Source organism: Apis mellifera, linkage group LG3, assembly GCF_003254395.2.
Source record: "Apis mellifera strain DH4 linkage group LG3, Amel_HAv3.1, whole genome shotgun sequence".
Classification (NCBI taxonomy): Eukaryota; Metazoa; Arthropoda; class Insecta; order Hymenoptera; family Apidae; genus Apis; species Apis mellifera.
In genome coordinates, this window is record NC_037640.1 from 5,841,071 (window position 1) to 5,862,550 (window position 21,480).

General features: G+C 37.8%; 1 protein-coding gene across 8 annotated transcripts in view; it reads left to right on the forward strand.

The window, feature by feature from the left end:
• The window catches only part of LOC410951 (RNA binding protein fox-1 homolog 2), a 315,194-nt gene that overhangs the window by 139,439 nt on the left and 154,275 nt on the right, over nucleotides 1-21,480 (forward strand). Inside the window, exon 1 of one of the 8 annotated variants that reach the window (XM_006560920.3) lies at nucleotides 4,195-4,819. The exons of the other annotated variants lie outside the window; for them this stretch is intronic. Within the exon in view, the coding sequence (XP_006560983.2) occupies nucleotides 4,808-4,819 (12 nt within the window). The 5' untranslated portion in view covers nucleotides 4,195-4,807. Of the gene's footprint in view, nucleotides 1-4,194; nucleotides 4,820-21,480 lie in introns of those variants that run through there. 8 annotated transcript variants of the gene reach the window in all.

The window sequence follows — 21,480 nt, forward strand, 5'->3', positions numbered from 1 at the left end:
AGCTTTTTTTATCTGGGGAAGGGAGAGAGATACGAGCTGTCCCAGTTGTACAATTCAATCGTTATTGTACACCATGGTTGATGGTTTTAAAGTGGACACGCTTACGCGTTATTTTCAAGATGGAGAATCTGGCCTTTTGTCTTAAAACTCTAACTCCGTATCCGTCTTCCGACGCGAAAATAAAATTGTAAAGTTTTGTAACCCTCGCTTAATATAAACTTTCATCCGTCAAAAAAAAAAAAATGACTCGAGAAACGATTTATCGAATCCCAAACGAAGGAAAATAACTTGGCGAACAATTGATTTGGAGAACAAAGGACGATACATTCGTAGACGGGGAACAGAGTTCTTGCCGAATTAATTTAACGCCGCGACAATGGAAATCGTAGAATTCGTGTCATGAATTTGTCTCGATTGTTACGAGAGCGCATCGTTACACCGTGTCTTGGTTTGTTACCGGTTGATAATACCACGGAGGATCCATTTCCATCTAGAACGCGTCCGCCCGCGTTATTCTAAGCACCGTGGCTTTTGCACCCTCTCCCCCACCTCCCTTCGTTTCTATGGTGACTCCAAGTGGGGTAGGGTATCCCCCTGCAGATCGAGCGGGCGTCGCAGGTTGATTGTAGGTAACCGTGCAGCCCTCTCGAGCAAACACAGGATCATCTATCGAATGGAGGGTTATCCTCTCTCTTTCTCTCTCGAACGAGACAATCATTTCATGGTGATTATCGAAGTAACGCCGGTCTGAAACATTTTCCTAAAGGTATTGAGATACGATGCTGGATGCGAGCAGAGTTTTAAGGGTAAGAATTATTGTTTCAGAATATCACGTTTCATCAGGATGTATCTATATGAGATAGATATTTATAAATAGGGAAAGTTAAAAATCTGTAACGTAAGATTGTTGACATCTTCGTGGAAATAAATTACTTTTTTAACAATAGACGAATATTGAAGATTGTACATAATTTTGATTAAATTTCTTTTTAAAAAGGAATAGATGTATATTTTCAATAAAATATACTTTTCATTTATTACAGGATTATTTAAACTTTTTAGTTGTGTTCAATAGAGAGTTTTAAGAGTTATTGTTTCAGAATATCACGTTTCATCAGGATGTATCTATATGACGAGATAGATATTTATAAATAGGGAAATTTAAAAATTTGTAACGTAAGATTGTTGACATCTTCGTGGAAATAAATTATTTTTTTAATCTTCAATGGACAGATATTGAAGATTGTATATAATTTTAATTAAATTTTTTTTCGAAAAGGAATAGATATATGCTTTCAATAAAATATACTTTTCATTTATTACAGAACTATTTAAACTTGTTTTTAGTTGTGTTCAATAAAAATTACGTTTCAACATCATTAATTGCAACAGGTTTCTAAAAAACTAATTTTAATTCAACCGATAAAAATAGACTGTTTTACAATTCTAATAGAAACGATCGCGACGATTTTATCATTATTATATATCTGAAAGAAGAAGATTATTCTATATATACGCGAAGAAAGCAAGGTTAACGCGAAGTGACTTCAAGTTTACCCACGTCTACTCGTCACTTCCTCCTCAACGTGTATTTACACGGCTTCTAAACGTCCGCTCCACTTGTTTAGTGAGATCACATTCGCGCTGTACCGAAAATACAGCTGCACCTTCTCTCGGTTCACTTCGGCGAAGCGAGCTACGTTTCTCGGAGCTACTCGCAATTTCGCGTCTTCTTTCTCCCCCGTGATGCGAATTTAATCGCTTTGGAACGTGTTTTACGCGCCCATAGGACAAAGTTACGCATTAACATCTTCCCGCGCGTTTCCTCGAAGCATGGCCACACGTTGATTATACGTTGATTCATTCCCCCGGTTCCTCCGAGAGAGAAGAAGAACGATTTTAAATGACAGAGTTTCTTTACTCCCTATTTTTTAACACACCCGTTCTTTTTAACACCCACTAATGTTAAATATCGGCGTCGATCAAAGAAACGGAAAATCACGCCTCGTTTGGTCATAAATCTATTTGTGGAGCGATTTTTATAGCTTTCTCGGACTATCTTGGACGTTTTTCTTTCAAACGTTTTAATCTTATCGCCTTGTAGTCTGCGATATTCTCTTTTAACTGGCGCTAATCACGCTAATATTAAAAATTATTCGAACGTTCGAAACGGTTGTGACATCATTTGCCGCCAAGCGAGTACGTTTGTTTCTGTTAAAATTATAAATTACATCCACCTTCGAAAGATGAATTTATCGAAGCGCTAAAGATACGATAATTATCGATTTCTCTTATCAATCAACGTAATATGAAATATATCACGTTTAAGATACCAAATCAATAACAATAATATATCTGCAATGAATCAACGTGATCCATCTGAATCGCACGGAACGATAACAATCCAACCCTCCACAGATCTCCACAGACAGCGTAGACTCTCGCGGTCTCTCGTTTGACATTTTTCGTTGCACCCGATGCGGCGGACAGACGGATCCTGGCAAAATTCCAGGGGTATAAATTGTCGGGATCTCCTCGTGTCTCCGATACTTTGCTCCAGAACTTTTCTGCCCCCATCAGCCCGTGTTCACGGTGGTGGTGGTGGTAGCCCCAGACGAAATGGGATTTCGTAACGATCCATCTTCGATCGAAGCTTCGTATATTCGATCGTACATACCTCCGTGTTGCTTCCAGCCGGGATATTGCGCAACGATAGGGAAAGGAATACATAGAGGCGTAATGGAAGATGTGAAAGTTTCGTCTCGGTGCAACAACGGTTGCGTGTTTTGAAACGTTTCTCGATAATCAAAGGTTAGAGGTGGGAGGAATTTGTGATTCACGCGGTTGTGATTCCGCCAACATCTGGCGAGTGCATCGTGAAAATATTTGATATAAACGTCGGGGAAGGCGTTAGAGCTACGAGTATTCGAGCAAAGAGGGATCAACAAGGTTATCTTTCGCTTGGGAAAGGGATAATCGAGTTTAGATTTTGAAGAATTATTTAGGGCGAGCGGAGAGAAATTTGTGAAGATAATTTTATTTCTGGAGAAAAGAATGTTCGAAAATAATAACGCTCGCCTCGTGGACGAGGTATTTTTGCAAAGGGTAATCCCGCGTAAAAACGCGAGCTTTCCTCGGGATCGGAATCCGTTCTCTATTGTTCGATAATGGTTTCATTTCCTTGTATCTCTCCGCTGAATACTAATATATGCGTAATAACTGGGCGCCGTGGGCGCAATAACGAACTTTCGATATTATACGTAGGTGCTGGGAGAGGACTCGTTGGAGAATTCATAGGTCTTTGGTCAATTTTCGTAGCGAATTGTTGAAACTCCATTATCCATTAAGGAAGAAAGATGAATTTAAAGCAGGGAACGTAAAGAAAGATACGATAATCGATTGTGTAAAGGGCCAATAATGAAAATCGTATGAGTACGTTTTAATTGAAGTTGTTCGACAAAGTACAGCTTAGAGAAAAAGCAATTGGCATTATTTTACATAATTGAGGTTGATTTGTCATTTATCAAAGAGAAATAGTGTATCTGAGATGCTTGCGTTCTCAGACCAATTAAAGAAACGAGTATAATTGATTTATTTATTTTAGTATATAAAAGCATGCAACATCTGAGAGTGCAAGATTCTAGGTATTTTTCGCACTAACAGAAAAGGCGATGAAATGAAAATAACGATGGTGAGGATTAGTCACGAAAAGTTATAAAAATGGAAAATATTCCTAACAGATATTGTATATCATTGTACAAAGATATACCGAGCGTTGTGAAAAGCGTTGTAAAAATGATACCAAGATAACGAAGGAAAAGTTAGAAGATAATGAAAAAAGTTATAAATAATTACACATAAATTCGACTTGATTTCCATTTAATGATCGCATCTTTTACAGAACCACTGTAATTGTACGGGAATAAAATGGGGGAAAAAGTAAATCGGTGACATAAATCTTACGTCGCATTGTAAGAAGCAGGATGCAATGGCAGCGTAGCATGGTAGTAAATGTAACGAACATTTGCGGTAAATGAAACGTTTTATATTTCCATAAATTTCGCGTTCGATGTAGGGAGCTACCCGATCAAAGCGGAGGCATTTTGTGCGCCTCGATAGAGTTTGATCGCGTAGTGCGAAAGATGGCCGATGCGCGGCGCTGGATGCGCAATGACGCTGCGCGCCGATGGCGCCGGCTAGGAGCGGGACCGTCAGTCGCAGAGGGACCACGCACGGTGGCGGTCGTGAGTTGTCGTAATAGAAAGAGAACGTGCAATAGGACGAAAGGAGCTGAAGAAAGACAGAAAGATAGAGAAGTTTAGAGAAAAAAGAAGTAAGAGAAGAAAGAAAAAAGTCAAACGTTGCGTTCGCGTGCGTTCGTAGTCGCCTAATTCGCGGGTCCCGCTCGATCGTGTGCGCGTGAAAGAGTTTTAACCTCCGTCGTTCGATTATCGTGCGTCGTCTCGGTTCGCTCTGGTGCGTGTGGGTCGGCGCGCGCGCGCCTGTGTTCCGTGTGTGCGTGAAAAACACCGCACCGTCTTTCGTTACGCGTTTGTGTGTTACATCGGTAGTATATATACAAATATACGTGCGTCGGAAAGAGAGTAGCGCCGGGTCGCATACAGTGTGCACGAAAGTAAGAGAGAAAGAGATAGAGTGGGAAGGGACAACCGGAGCCGAGGAGGAGGAGAGGCGGGCGAGGAGGGGGAGGAGGTACGGAGTGTTGGATTTGTTTTCTCGCACAACGGTGGAGCAAAACGGCCTCAAACTGTGGGGCTCTGGGGCGTTTTTTCTTCCTCCGCAAGGGATGTACTACCCCGTAAGTGATTATTTCATTTTTTTATAAATATCGTGCGTTCACCGGGAAGCTAGAACGATTAATCAAAGAGAGGGAGGCGTCTCTCTGTCTCCCTCACTCTCTACCCTCTCTTTACTGGAAATGTTCGAAGGCGTCGGTTCGATATGAGGCATCAGGTTGTGGAATTGTGCTTTGTTTCTATTTTAGACTTCTGCGAATCATTCGATATTACATACGACGCGATCAGAAATGCATATTTGATTCTTGTCGTACGGAAAATAGTAGAATACACGCGCACAGTGTTACGCTCCATAATGTATTGTTTTGTTTTTTTCCCCCTAGAAGTCTAATCAATTTCTGTCCGTTCGTATAAATACGTTGTATAAATACGTTCGTCGTAATATCGTGGTAAATAGAATGAAATCATTTTCAATTGTCGTATCATCGTCGCGAATATTTCGTTCGATACGAATTGGAGGTTATGTTCGCCTCGGCCGGAACGTTAAAAACGAGGACAGAAATTCGGAGTGAGAAAAGAGTGAATAAAACGATTGTTTTGATTATTTCTGGCAGAGAAAATTACCTTGACCGTCGTGTTTGACGTCGGCGGACAACGTATTTCGAGGAATTTGCTTATTTACTGCGTTACGATAGACTTCTGCGAAACAGAGGTTAGAATACTCGGTGAGAAAGATACAGAAGGCACTCCGAAGTGAAAGTAAATATATTGCTGCTAGCTATTTTCACTCTATGTGCCATTAGTTTCTCAAATATTACAAAAGTCTCCATAATGAGTCAATTTTAAATAATCTCGATTAACGTAAATTGTACGTAGACAGTAATCTCGGTTACTGCTATAATCTAAACGTAAAATCTTTATTTTTTTAAGCAAATATAATTACGTACATGTAACTGTTAACCAAAATTTTATTTTTTTCATCCATATTATGTAATAATAAATGTTATATTTTATATATAGTATAGAATAAGTAAAGGAAAAAAAGTTTTTTTCTCTTACATATTCGAAAATCGAATTTCAAGTTTTTTTTTGGTATTTACTTAGCCAGGTAGACTGTAAAATGTAAAGATAGGTCTTTCCCGAATCGAATCGTATCCCAAAGTTCCTTTCTTCTCAGGTAGACACTGGCGGATTGAATTTCGCGTACAATATACCTGACCTGTTTCTTTCATTTCCTTATATATCTTGGAGCACAACGTTCGCTTTTACACAACGAATCAAAGTCGAGGCTGCTTTCACATAATTTACATAGTATCCCTTATTGTTATAAGTATCAGCTGTGCAATTCGAACGAGAGAACTATTCGAGGTTTCGATCGAGACATCGAATTACATTACACGAACTCAAATGTGACGTGTGTGCGTTTCATAGGCAACGCACGTGTGTCGCGGCGCGAAACGTTCTCGTCTTGGTCTTTTCTGGCACGACACGACTAATGTGAAGAGGACGTGCCATTTTTTGCGCGGGTTTAAAGCATTCATGCTGCTACCCGATTCGTTACGAATGCATCGCGTAATTAATATTGATATGCGTATCACGTTACTTGCCATTTGCGTTGCAATTTTTATCTTTCGTTGATGAACAAAATTATGACATTATCTTGAATACGTTTCTTGTATCAGCATAAATGTAGAATATTCTTTCCATTTTAAATCTCTAAATTTAAAAATTGAAAGAAAAATAGAAAAAAATAATGATTATGAATGAGGAAAAATGATAAAAAAAATGAGATTTTTAACTTGTAAAAACGGTTGATGATTGAAACTTAAATTCTTGTAGAAAAATTTGTGTTTCTTTAAAAAAAAAATTACAAAAATTTGAGAATATTTAAAATTAAGAGAATATTTAAAATTTGAGAAATTTGAGAAAATTTAAATTAATTAAATATTCTGCAAATTTTATGATGATTTTATTTTATTAATTGAACAATTTATATGTAAAGAAAACTTCAAAATTATTATCAAGATTTTCTAATACAACTGAACTGCTATTACAAATGAAATTAAGTTTCAATTTTATAATAGTGAAATTAGTAATAATTATAAATTCTATTGCGTAATCGATATATCTTTGGTAATGAGATAGATAAATTTTTTACTAATTGGCAAATTATTATATAATCAAACTTATGTAATTGAAGAAAAAGATCTCAATAATCATTTTCCAATATTCATAAGATTATTTTAATGTAAATTCATGTAAAAAAAAAGAAAAAAATTATAATAAAAAAACAATCTCGTATTTATAATTACAATTTATAATTGATATACCGCGATTATTATTAGCAAATAATAGTTTCGTATTTATAAATCTTCCTTGAAAGGAAAATTCCTGGAGACCGAACTAGTTCGATCTTATACATATTTAAACAGCACGAAAATAAAGAAACGCGACTATCGACACACGTACACGTACACGCGTATGCCGGCGAAAAAAAAAAACGAATGGAATGTAAACATAAAAATGATATAACGGTATTCCAATTCAAATTCAAAGTTCACCGCATAGATTCATGAGCAATAACTCAATTCACCGGTGCGATATAAAGCCGAGTATACGAACTCGAAGGAACTGCAACGTCATCGGTAAACTCCGCCATCGTAAACATGACATGCATTAACAAATAATCTGCTTCCGACTTCCTCGTTCTCCTCGCGAAAAAAGAGTACTACACGATTTTCTGCTTACGCGCTAGAAAATGAAAAAGGAGGGAGGGATTCTAAAAAAAAGAAAAAGAAAAGAAAACGCAAATTACCCATTAAAGGCCGATTTTTTTTTTTCTTTTAACCGTTATCATCGTATTGTTGCATGGAACAATCGAGAATCGTGAATCGATTTCGTCGCGATCTCGTTTTTTTTTTTTTCACGAAAATTCCTTCGAATGGAGAGAATCGGTTAATTTCCACGCGCGAATTTTTCCACCTTTTTATTCCCCGTCTATATATATATATATATATATATATATATATATATATATATATATATATATACGTATTCGTTAGAGAAAGAAGGGGTTTGTTCACGGCGAGGTGGACGAAAAATTTCCAAGCAGATTACAGCGTCACGAGCTCGCGGCATTATCCGTCGACATTAATCCGCTGGCATTACCACTGCCAATTCCGTGGGAATAAATAAAAGAGGAGGAGAAGGGGAGGGGGAAGGATAGGGGTGGAATATGGAAGGGAAGGGAGGGGAATGGAACTAGTGGGAGGGGAAAAACGTCGGTACGGTCACGTTCCGTCGGCTTTTTAGGAAAAGAGTCGGTTTTTGGGTCAAGCGTCCGAGCAACCCCCCGCGTATCGGGCCACCCCTTTTCGGTTTTAATATTATTTCCCTACGACCGATGAGGCATGAATAGGCCGACGGTGGACGTCGTTCTCCACAGATAGTCGTGTTGATTCTGCTAATTTTCCCTCCCCTTCTCCTTCTTTTTCGTCACTCTCCTTTCCCGTCTCTCGGCCATATGTTCCTCTCGCTTCCGACGACCCCTCCGTTTTTTTTTTTTTCACTCCATCATAAAATGTATTTTGAAATATAGGGCAGGGTGGGCTATTTCCAGCCCCCTGTGTATCGATACTTTACTTCGAGGCGAGTAGATCGATCGTTATTCCCATCGGTTGGCCCTTAAGCTATCGCGCGTTGGCCCAACTATCCTCCGATGCTAATTTCTTTTCTCTCTCTCTCTTTTGGATTATTGTGGTTGTATAAATGTCCCCTCTCTTTTTTTTCTTCGAGGGGATAAGAGATGAGATCGAGGAATTTCGTGCAACGATCGTTTTCGAAAGAAACTCGTATTAGATACACGTATTAAAACTCATTATTTTGGAATAAATACGTTATGTTTATATTTCGGTGCTCGGCTCGTAAAATTAGAGATTTGTCGCGACTTATGAAAGGGTTTATTGTCGTAGAAAATTTTTACGAACATCGGTCCGTTGTTAAGAAAAGTTGTTAAAAGACTATAAAAGTTTGAAAGATATCTGATTGTATACGAATCATAAAATTGTTTGTCACCAAGTATTCGATAGAAATTAGCCAATAACGCGATTCTATAACGCGAACTTATTCGATCGCTCGTCAAATAAGTTTCGTAAGTTCGTTTTGCTCATCCGAAGAGTGAAAATCTTGGAGCATTTTCTTGTATCGCTCTTCGAAATTACGAAATACTCGAAATTTACATCTTAACGCCTCTTTTTTTTTTTTTTCTCTCGGAAAGAACGCTCTGAATATCAATCCATTTTACGTATTCAGTTATATTCAGTCGTCGCTAGGATAGGATGGTAGGTAATTCATTAAGCAGTTGCATAAATTCTTGCCTTAATTTGCGCATAATTTACCTTCTGTCCAACCAGCATCTTGGCAGAGAAAATAAGGGGGGAGGGAAAAGCGGCGGGCAAAAAAATTGGAACGCAAGAAAAGCGATATAAATTGGCGGTTGCCGAGGGGACGAAAAATGAAACGTTCCCTTCGAATTCGTGGAATTTACGCCTCTTCCACCAAGCAACGTCATTATTCCTCGTCTTCCTCCCATCTGATAATTGTTTCTCAAGTCTTCTGAAACCTCCATTTCGAGAAATTACTCGTTATCCCGGGAGTGGAAGTTTCACTACGGATTAATTTCTTTGGATTAATCTGTTCGTCTGGCAAGTCTCGGTACCCTTGGTAAGATGTCACCTTGACATCGATATTCTCGTCGCGTGTGTTCGATTAATCGCACCGCATTTTTCTATGGCTAACCGCATCTTCGAACGTTCTTGTTGTTGCCGGCTGGATCCCTTCCTCTATTTTCCGATCCCCTTCGCGTTTCCTTTTGTAATCTTGAATTTCATCGTGGAAAATCGTTTGTTCTTCTTTCAACGTTTCTCTCTCTCTCTGTACGCGTGTGTATTTATTTATTTCCGATAGAACACGATCCAAGAGATATCTTTGATTCAAATTCTGGAAAGATATTCTTCAAATTCACAATGAACGAAATATTTCCTTTTATCGTTTTCTTATTTCATATATTTTATATATATTTCGAGTCTAAATGGCGTAGAACGAAGAAACCCGTTTGCAATTAAGTCTCACAATTTGTATAACGAAATAAAATACATTAAGGTATTGATTTATAATCCATCATTTAAACTAACAATTTCGAAACGAATCATATCTTATTTGTTCTTCACAATTCGTGTCACGCGTGTTGGAAAGATCTTTTCTGATTATATAAAAAACTGCTCGAAGCAGACAGAATATTAGATATTATCATTATCCTATAATTTATTCGATTTAATCTTGGATTATTCGAACAAATGAATACAAAACTTTCGACCGGCGAAATTCGAATTAATTTCTGAATGATTCAGGAATTGGCAGTTGCCCCGTGTCCATTTCGCTCGAACGAATTGGCTATTTCTGCTCTCGATTGAAACACAGGGGCAGGGGTCATGCCCCGCGGAAGCACGCGAAATAGGCCATGCACGATCGCGTGTTAACACGAGCTTTAAAGATCACACGCTTCGAGCAAGCTCTTGGTTTCATGCCGTTTCCTTGCACGTGCAATTCGATCGTAAGTAACGGCGGATTCTTCGTTCTTTTTCTTCGAACGCGATTTCATCGATTATTTAGGGGGAAATTAATATGGAAATTTTTCGAGGATAGCTCGTCAGCTTCTCTCCATTTGCGCGATTTTTATATAAAGTTGCTCGAGAATTTTTTGAATGCAATTTGATCGAGTTATTCGGGGATCGGGTTGATTAAGTTGGAAACGGAAGAGAGAAAGCGAGGAAAATTGTTTGGTTGAAAGTGAAATTGAATATATATATATATTTACGCTTATTGGTAAATAGGAGATTGTACAAATTTTTATTGCAAAAATGAAACGAAATAATTTTATTCAAAGTTTTATTTCTTCGTCGAATAGATTTGAAAAATTTATACAGATTTTTACGAAGCCTGATATTTTGAGAGAATCGATATTTAACTCTGACGAAATATTTAACTCTTCTACGAGTTTCTTTCTTCGATCGTTTTCTCCAACTCGGTTATTTCATTTATATATACGAAAGCAAGAAATATTTTAACTTACGATCAACAGAGTTATTCGATTATTCGAGAGTAATAAGACGTGGAAAATTGCACATGATTTTTGCGCCGAGAGTGGCGCGACAAGATTCTTCTCTCGGATTAAATCCAGAATTTTCCACTGCGTGGCAAAGTGGAGAGGCACAAGTGAAAATAAAAAAAAGAAAAGGAAAAATTGTGGATACTCGTGATTCTAAAATTAAACGGAGCCGATTTAAGTCCGGGATACGAGCGTCGCGCAAGAAAAGAGTAAAATTCTGTAAAGCGGCGTACAAATTGCATCCACTCTCCGGGGAAAGAAATATTTCGGGTATTTCATGGCGGAGGGGGAGGGAGAGGATGGATGCAGCTCCGTGAATTAATTAGACGGCCGTGTTTCCGATGTATTAAGAAATATTTCACGTGTCGCGCGCGATTCTGGCTTTCGTGCAAAAGAAGGAAGGAAGTATCACTTTAAGCTCGAACCGTGGTTAATTCACGTCGTGGAATACGTGTCAAGGCTTTTTTTTTTCTCTCTCTGTTCGCTCATTGTTTCCCCCGCATTTGTCAAATTATCACTTACGAACAATACGCTTATCGCGATAGAATCGTTTGAAAATATTTCTTTTTTTCTCTCTCTCTCTCTTTTTCCTCCGCCATATTTTCTTTCTGAAAGGAATTCTTGTTCCTTTATAAATTTGACCTCGAGGGGAGCTAATAGGAAAGAACTGTGACTTCTTTTACGATAGAAACGATGCGGGAACGAGAGGAGGATGTTGGAGGGATTATTGAATTAAGATTGGAGAATTTTGGAGTGCAATTAGGGAAATATATCGGCTGGCTTTTTCCTTGAAATCGATGGATACCAGTTGCAGCAAACTGCGCAAATGTTTGAACGATTCCGGGGTTCGAGCAGCGACTCGAGATTAGAATAATGATAGTTGATCTCTTAGCTTTCAACCGATTGGAAAATTGAAAACCGGTTTTTTAAAAAGTAACAAAATTCTGTGTATCATCTCCTCAACCAAATTCTCTCCCCTCTTGCAGTCAAATTATGCTGCATACTTCATTTTTCTTTATTTGCTCTTCGTTCTAAAAAATCATCACGATAATCCAAAACTTTTCAATTCCTGGAAACCCTACCTAAAATCATAATTCCGTAATAATTCATCAGTCAAATCTCAACCAAGTCCTTAATACGAACGAGGAAGTTGATCTCTTAGCTTTCGATCAATTGGAAAATTGGAAACCGGTTTTTTCGAATAAAAAGCAACGCAAAATTCTGTCGTATCATCTCCTCAATCAAATTTCTCTCTTCCTGCAAATAAATTATGCTGTATACTTCTCACGCATTTAAATTTTCCATCTGCTCTTCGGTTTAAAAATTACGACAATTCAAAACTCTTCAATTCTTGGAAACCCTACCTAAAATCGCAATTCGACAATAATTCATCAGTCAAATCTCAACTGAGTCCTTAATACGAATGATGAAGTTGATCTCTTAGTTTTCGATCGATTGGAAAATTGAAAACCGGTTTTTTTCGAATAAAAAGCAACGCAAAATTCTGTCGTATCATCTCCTCAACCAAATTTCTCTCCCCTCTCAAATTATGCTGCATACTTCTCACGCATTTAAATTTTCCATCTGCTCTTCGGTATAAAAATTACGACAATCCAAAACTCTTCAATTCCTGAAAATCCTACCTAAAATCGCAATTCGACAATAATTCATCAGTCAAATCTCAACTGAGTCCTTAATACGAATGACGAAGTTGATCTCTTAGCTTTCGACCGATTGGAAAATTGGAAACCGGTTTCTTTCGAATAAAAAGCAACGCAAAATTGTCGTATCATCTCCTCAACCAAATTTCTCTCCTCTCTCAAATTATGCTGCACACTTCTCATTTAAATTTTCCATCTGCTCTTCGGTTTAAAAATTACGACAATCCAAAACTCTTCAATTCCTGGGAACCTCGCCCCACCTAAAATTCGGCCGCAATAGTTCATCAGTGGAATCTGAACCGGGTCCTTAATAATTCCATTCCGCCGTGCCATTTCTCGAGAGATTCGATGTCGCGAAATCAGTTGGCACGGGAGGGGAGGGGAGGGGAGGCTCGTCCGGTGCCTCGTGTCCGCATGCTGATACGGGAATTAACTTCTAACGCTTGCACGCGGCCATCCGGATTAAGATTGATGATTAAATAGCGCTGCGTCGGCCATTGTGTTACGCCTTGCGAGGTAGACGCGACACGGTTCCCCATTATTCACGATCAACGGTTACTCGGAAGACGAAGTTACTCGCGCTTCTTGCGCTCCGTCCACAGCGCAAGAGTGTGCATCATACTTGCGCGATCACATTTGACACGTGACCGGCCGGTTAATTTTGGACGGGTCAACGCGTGGTTATTCGGGGAGGAAATGGACGGAAGGAGGATCGGTTCGATCGATTCGGCTCACTTTATTTAGAACCGTCGAATTGGGACGATTGTTCGGACGTTTTATTAACGCCGCCCTATCTTCGTCCATCGCGCAGCATAATCGCTGATTTATTTCGATCTTCTCGTGCGTTTATTTCTTGATAGAAAATGGAGCGGAAGGGGATGTTTGAAGAAAATGAAAAAGTTTGTTTATTAAGTTTTTTTCATTTTTCTTTTTATTAATTTTAATAGATTTTTATTGAAGATCCTTCGTGAAGGTAGAGTTGTGTCTAATGGAATTTTCGAACAAACAATAATTGAAATTAATAGGACGGTTGTAGAGAGAGACAATAATTTGTTAGTGGAATTAATCGAGGATGCATGGAGTTTGTGCGTTTCGAACATATAAAGTATGGGAATCTTTCAATTCGATATTACAGTGTACCGCGTGTGTCTTCTTATAAATGTAAAATATTGACTTTCGAAGATACACGTAGATCCAAAGTAGAACGAAATTCATATATAGCAAATGCACTTTAAATCGTAAATAATTAATATCATAGATTTTTCACCGAACGTGCATACATTGCAGTACATGAGGAACGTATAACTCATTTTTATCGCCGCTGCTATTCCAAGCGGTTTAATAAAGAAGATTAAAAACATCCTCGATAACGTGTACAGAGATCACGCTCTCTACGACGAGCGTAGTACAAAAATAAAATCGAAATATCGAAATATCTTCCCTTTGACCGTTGCAAAAGTAGAATTTTCTCCTTAATCCATTACAATTTTTATTCTCCCTTTTGTTATGCTTCAAAGGATTTTTTTTTTTTATATATCTCTCTCCTCTCTTTTTTTCTTCTTTTTTTTTTTTACACACACGCATCTCAATTAATTTCGTTAGCAATGCACGATACGACGACGATGCGCCCGTCGACGAAGCGTTTTTACCTCGTTGCAAAATCCGGTCAAAATTCTGTCATTCGCAACCCAAAAAAAAAAAAAAAAAAAAAGAAAAGAGAGAGAGAGGGAAAAAAAGAAACAAAAATTTGATCAATTTAATAACAAAGGTATCCTTCACTGTAAACATTGTTAACCAGGACTCAATTTGGACGAAACGTCAAGTACTCTGTAAACCGCAAGAGTTTAATTAACCGAACGTTTCAATTCAAACCTTCCTCCCAACCATCTCTACACTACGTGCTCTTCCACCGTCACGCGCAATGCATATTAATCCTCCCCTGTATACTTACTTGCGCATATTGAAATAAGCAAAACCGTCGAATGGCGTCATTTCCTCGGCACATTGAATCTCTTTACATTCCCTTCTCAATCTTCAATCCAAAAAAAAAAAAAAGAAATAATAATAATAATAATAAATAAATAAATAAAAGAGTCACGATTCAAGCTCGCCAATTTTAATGGGTTTGATCCATTTTCGGCCACAGGATAATCGAGTTAACAATCGTCTTCATTAATCAGATGTTTCACCTTCGATCTCTTCGTGAAAAACGAGAGTTCATAGAAAATTCTCTTCCCCATCCCCATGCTAAGCTTCGTGCACCCTTTGATACTATTAGATGCTAGATTTTTCATCTTCGTGAGTGAAGATATATCTTCCTGCAAATTGCTGGATATTTTTGAATCTAACTTGTATAAAATTCTGGAAGGATCGGTTTTTCTTTCTTCTTATCAAAGTAAATATGAATATCGTCCGTGAATCGTTTGAATTGTAGGATTAATTTTAATTCTTAAAGTTCAATTGTGCTCAAATTGGACTTTATTTTTTTTTTTTTATTTTGGAATTATTGAAATTCTATTCGAAGGGAAAGTTCGAAGATTTGTGATGCTGCAAGCTATGATTTTTTTTTTCTTCTTATCAAAATAAGAATATAATGAATATCCGTGAATCGTTTGAATTGTTGGATTAATTTTAATTCTTAAAGTTCAATTGTGCTCAAATTGGACTTTGTTTTTTTTTTTATTCTGAAATTATTGAAAGTTCGAAGATTTGTGATGTTGCTACGATTTTTTTTTTTTTTTCGTATTCGAAAATTCGATATCTAACTTCAAGGATCGATAGTAATATATCTCTTCGTTTCTCCATCTTGTTAACCGTTGTGCTATCTACATTATCATTTAACGAAATAAAGTTTCAGCGTGCATATGCATAACAAAAAGTAGCAACGTCAACGTTCGTTTTATCTCTCTATTACCCATTACCCCACGCCCAGACGGAATTCTTGGTATACATATATCCTTGGTATCTCTGTCCTTTTTTGTTCAGTAGCCAAATTCAAATTCTAATTAGTAGTCCATGTTTCTTTCGGTCTTCTTCTTTCAAACACATATTTCTCTGGGCTTTTATAGGAGATAGGGGTGAAGAAGAGATGAAAATATGACGCGAATTTTCGTTTTGTTTCGACTAATAAAAGGGAGAGCAAGAGAGAGAGAGAGAGAGAGAAATATATTAAACATGTATGGTTTAGTATAACATATCATAGCTTCAATCCATAAATGTCAATGGGTATATATCTAACGAGTGTATTGGCTGTGAAATTGAACGTTTCGTCGTGGCCATATATATGTCATGAACGTGACCGTTAAAGGGTTAAATATACTTTCTTACTTTCTTCTCGGGCGCCATTCAGATATAAATCATGGTGGATAAACATAACAATATTTTTTTTCACGCCCGATGGAAAAAGTCGTCCACGTCGACCAACGTCCAATTTTTCCGTCGGGTATTATATGATGATAAAAAAAAAAAAAAGGAAGAAAAACCTTCGAAGAGAAAAATTTCTCGAAACTTTGGGAAAAAATATTTGGGAAAAAACATCTTTCGATTAAATTTCTTTTTCTTTTGGTTCAAGAAACTTTTGGATCATCATCAACAACAATCCAGTTTGCGGAGGGTTAAGGCATTCGAAACACTTTCGGAACTTTCTAGAATCTAGTTAGCGGCAAGTTTAGTAGAATTAAAGAACATTATCGTTACACCAGCAATCGTTGTTGCACTGTGTCGTGGTGTGGAATAAGTGAAAGGGGAGAATTGAATAAATTCGGAGCGCAATTTATCAATCGTAACTATTCGTCGATTCGCAACAAAAGATGGAATTTTTGGGGAAAAATTTCACACACGTGTGTATACAATTTTACAAGATATATTTTTCGTGAAAAGGATTTATTTTCAAATGTGAAAATCCGATCGATAATACCGTTGATGCAAAAACAATGATTATTTCGCGATTTCATTCACTCGTAGTTGATATTTTTCTCCATTCGATAAAAACTTGGAAACCTTGTAAAAAAAGGATTGAAATAATAATACGTATACGTTTCAAAAAAAAAAAAAAAGCTTTTTAAATATTCATACATCAGAAACATTTATATGTTTCTATTTTATCAAAAAGATGTATATTAATTGATAAAAAAAAGTCCAGTTTTCTTTTGCGCTATCCCTCCATCTCAACTTCTGACCATTCTCATTATATGTAAATGAGAGTATTTTTCATAATGGCCAATGCTTGTACTTCAACTCGCGAAATTAATAATCGCATGAGCGACCAAAAAACCAATCGATCCGTGCAAATTAATTTTCTCTTCACTCTTAAAAAAAACTTCTTTCTGAAACTCTTATTACCTCACCGAACGAATCGAACAATATCTCTCTTTCTCTATTCACTTATCCAAACTTACATCCTCGTAGCGCTGTAACGCTAAACGAATAGCAGTTTCCCGAAAGCGAAGGTTCAAAAGCCTTTGACTCCGTGGACAAAGGCCCGTAAACGAGACGTTAATAGCGATGAACGCGTCGATGAGAAGGTTGGACGCGTCTGGGTGTTTGAAGTTGGCATTCGTCGCGATCCGTAATTCACATTCGAAAAGGCGGCGTCTGTGTGTCGTCGTGGCCGTTAGTCGTCGCGGTTTCGTGGCAGGGTCGAGGCTGCCCCCGAGAAGGTTGCTGGCCTGCCCGCTTGCATTCGTTGCGGTTAATAATATTCACCCGTGGATTATCGTCGGTCAGAGCACCGGAGAATCGATCGTTCCTGTTTCCCTTCCCTCCCCCTCCCCTCCCTCCTCCTCCTTTTGCCACCGTTCTTTCTCTCTCCACCATTTATCACGTATTCGCGCGACAATTTCAAATGTTTAACTCGTTCTCTCGTCGAGAGAAACTTTTTCTTCCTCTTTCTTTTTTCGCTGCTCCTCGACGATCAGCGGAACGTCGTTCGATCGAGAAAAGGAGATACAAGGGGTGGAAGCTGAGATAGATCAGTTTTCGAGGTAATAGGATTTTGTATATCTCTTTGACATTTTGCTATGAGAAAATTATCCCTTCTGCTCTTATTGGGAGGAAAATTTTAACAATTTTAAAAATGTACTTTTTTAAACGTGAAAGGCTATATATATATTTGTTATTCTATGTTTGTTATCCGCGAACTTCGAGTCGGTGAACTTCGATCGACGAACGGTTCTCGATAAATAGAAAATCACGTGGGAAATGCGAGGGACGCGAGATTACGCGGGTGTTGTGTTAATTTATCGAGGCGAGAGTTATTATTGCACGTGGCGATAGAGTGGGACGAGTCATCCAACTTGTTTCGAGAGAGGATCGCTTGCCAACGATCGAGAAAATTCCCAGTATACGAAATATTGGTCGAAGAGGGTCTGTTTGCGGTCGAGTTCGTTTGCTCTTGGCCTATTTCACGTGAGATGCGTGAATATCTCGTTTGTAGGGAAATTGGAAACGTATATCGAGCGTGGCGTGTATTTACCCGGTTTTCGCTTATGCGAAGTAGCGTTTGAAACGAGGATTGTAATAATAGATAAGGATTATAAATAAGCTGTGGTAAAAATAACAGGCCAATTGGAAAAGTGGAAAATTTTGCCATTATGAAATATGACGTAATATTGTGAAAAAAAGGGAACAGTCGAGGAAATTTTAATCGGTCGAGGTATTTTCGAAGCGAGTGATGATTGATTAAAAATTTATTATAAAAATAGGGGATAGAATTGAGAAGGCAGATGATAATTTGTATCAATCTAATTTCAATCTTCGTATCATAACTTCTCGTCGATTATTAATCCGCGAAAATAGATGGAAATAGATTTGATTCCCGCGTGAAAAATTATTAAAACAAGCAGAGCGGATCTCTGTAACCGGGAAAAATTAAATCAATCCACGGTATTTTTCCTCCTCGTGAAAACGAATGGAAATACGTTCAATTTTCATCGCATAAATAATTATGAAAAAAAAAAAAAGAAAGAAAGAAAGAAACGAACGGAATAACTTTTATTAACGCTCGTTTTATTTCTCGATAAAAATGAATAATGAAATGAGAATAGAGAACGAGTTTTATCGTATAAAAATTACAAAAGAACGAGCTCTAAAACTAATGAAAACTTTATCATTCCACCTATTATATCTCATCTCTGTTCAACTCTCGTTAGTTATATATCCTACGCCTCATCTTTATTCACCCTCCTCCCCCCTTCCCTTAATTCTCGAGTTAATAAATTAATTCAAGGGATGATAAACGTCTTTCTAAGAGCGTCGCCAAACCCTTCCACAGACCTCAGGATCCTTAATCTTTCCCCCTCCGAGGCATTGACTTATCCAACGAGATAGCCGGAACACGGGTAGAAATACGGGTGCAATTGATACGGTCGATAACTTTGGAAAATATCGATGCGGGTACCGGTATCATTGGGGAGAGAAACACTCGCAAAGAGGCGAAAAAGAAAGAAAGAAAGAAAGAAAGAAAAAGGAACGAAGAATGGAATTAAATTTTCCCGATGATTGGCGAAAAATTGTTGGATAAATATATGTTGGATAACGAAAATTTTTTTATCAATCGGACGCAGAGAGTTCGATATTCGAAATGATTTATGGGCGACGAGTGGATAAAAAGTGAAATATTCGGTGATAGAAAAATTGATGGGGAAAATTCTTGGAAAATTGTCATGGGAACGTCCCTTTATCCCTCGTTGGCGCGTGTTTTGCCGGGTAAAAGAATCCTGCGATTTTAGCGGTTCAGTTTGAACAGTGGAAGCCCGACGAGCCGTGGAATCAACCGACTCTTTTTTTATCCTCTTTGCCGCTTTATGAAATTTTTCCTTTTTTTTTTTTTTCTTTCTTTTTTTTGAACACGTAGATTCAATCTCTGCTTCCTACTTTTTCGCTTCCTTTGTAATATTCCCGGATATTGTAACGATTCTCGGGGGTTGAACTATGGTACAATTAAAATCTCGTGATATTTTGGCTTTGCGATCGATTCATTTTTCTTTCTTTCTTTCCTCGTTTCTCAATCGATGGAACAATATCCTTCTTTTGAGATTCCTCGGCTGATTTTGAAAATTTTACAATCATTTTGAATAATTGGAAATTTGAATAATCGTAAATATTTTCATTTTCATTCCCTTCGGATACGGAAATTAAAATATGAAATATAAATTTTGTTAAACTCGAATATTGGTAAACAATTTAAAAATTCCAATGATATGATATTTATTAAAAAAAACTTTTAATCGTTCTCTCAAATACACGAACCTTTCTCTCTCTCTTCCTCGCGAATTCTCTCTTTGGAATCGCTGCATTAAAAAAAAAAACGCGCGAAGCACACGCCTCGAGTTTCACAGGCATCGGGAAATCCCCGACGATACTTAAAACGTGGTCGCGCTTTCCGTTTGGCTGCGTTCCAACGAAATTTCGCGTCGACTAGAAGCACAAAAGTCTACGCCTTCCGTTTCGTGCAAGAAAATTTATTTATTTTTTTTTTTTCGAAAAAGAAGAGACGCCTCGAAATATTCTTTCGACTCGCGTATCACTTTACGAATCGGGGAAGTTTGATGCAGAAAGAAGGCAGGATTTTCCACAGATTTTGAATTATCACGCGTGCAATATTTGCTCGTGGAAAAAAAAATGTTGTACCGTTCGGTTTTTCGGCGCCAAATCAATAATGAATTTAAAATCGAAAATCTTGGACCAGGACTCTGTTATTGTTTCGTTTCGATATGAATGGAGGGTAGATCAATAAATCATAAATATGTGTTTTATATTGCCTCGTGTCGTTTTTGCTGCAAACTTTACATTGATCGAAAATTTTGATTACGATTTATCGTAGATTTCGCGGAATAATATTATTCTTTTTTTATTTTAGATCCCATATATATATCTTTCTCCCTCGTTTCGATCAATGAAACGATAATCAATGAATTACACGTTTTATACAAAGTGTACCAATTCTTCCGCGTTTCGAAAAATCATGCATTTATTCGTGATTCGTTTATCAAACAACTTTTCAAAAAAATTCGAAACAAAAAACAAACGACATTATCTAACTCAGAATATCTATGATCATTCTTAATCTTTAAGAAACTGGAATTAATTAATTTCACAAAAAGATCTTTTTATATAATAATTTCACGTGAAATTAAATAGAGACGGACGCCACCTCCTGTTGCGTTGTTTCTCTCTCTCCAATCGAGAAGAGAAGGGGGGATTTTCGTGCGGATTTTTCGCGGATCGCGCGCGTGTCGATGAAATATTTGCACGAGTGGCTCGTTAACGAGCTCGCCGCCGTCCGCCGGGAATTTCGAGAACGCGAGAACGTTTTCAGCCCTCGCCCCGCCCCGCTCATTATATATAAACCGTTCGTCATCCGATGATTCACGTTTCGAATAGACCGACACGTTCGTTTTTAGATACGTGGTCGCCGTTTTCTCTGCCCGGATCTGCGAAATCCGGAAAATTGGCCGTGAATCAGAGGGGGAGAGAATCAGGAAAAGAGGAGGAAGAGGGGAGGAGAGGGAACAAAGGAGGACAAGCGGCGGGTAACTTTGAGGGGTAGGGATTATTTCGAGCGAAGAGAATAATAATGCGGAGGTGGTGATATTCGAGATGGGAATAAACGTAATGGTGGGAAGAGTGTATTGTGTATTGGAGAGGAGTAATGGATCTTGTGTATCTGTGGTGAAAAATTTGAAAGACGGGGAAAGTAATACGGATGCTTGTTGCGCGATAAGAGAGAAAAAATAGTTTTTCTTCGAGCAGAATTCGAGCGACGATTTGTTGACGAGAGGGAAATTCGGGAAGGTTTATACAACTTTTTAAAAATAATCGACGAAAATAGAGAGTGTCACCTTTGTAAATTTCTTTTTTTTTCTCAATTTTTTTTTGAAACAAAGTAACAGAAGAA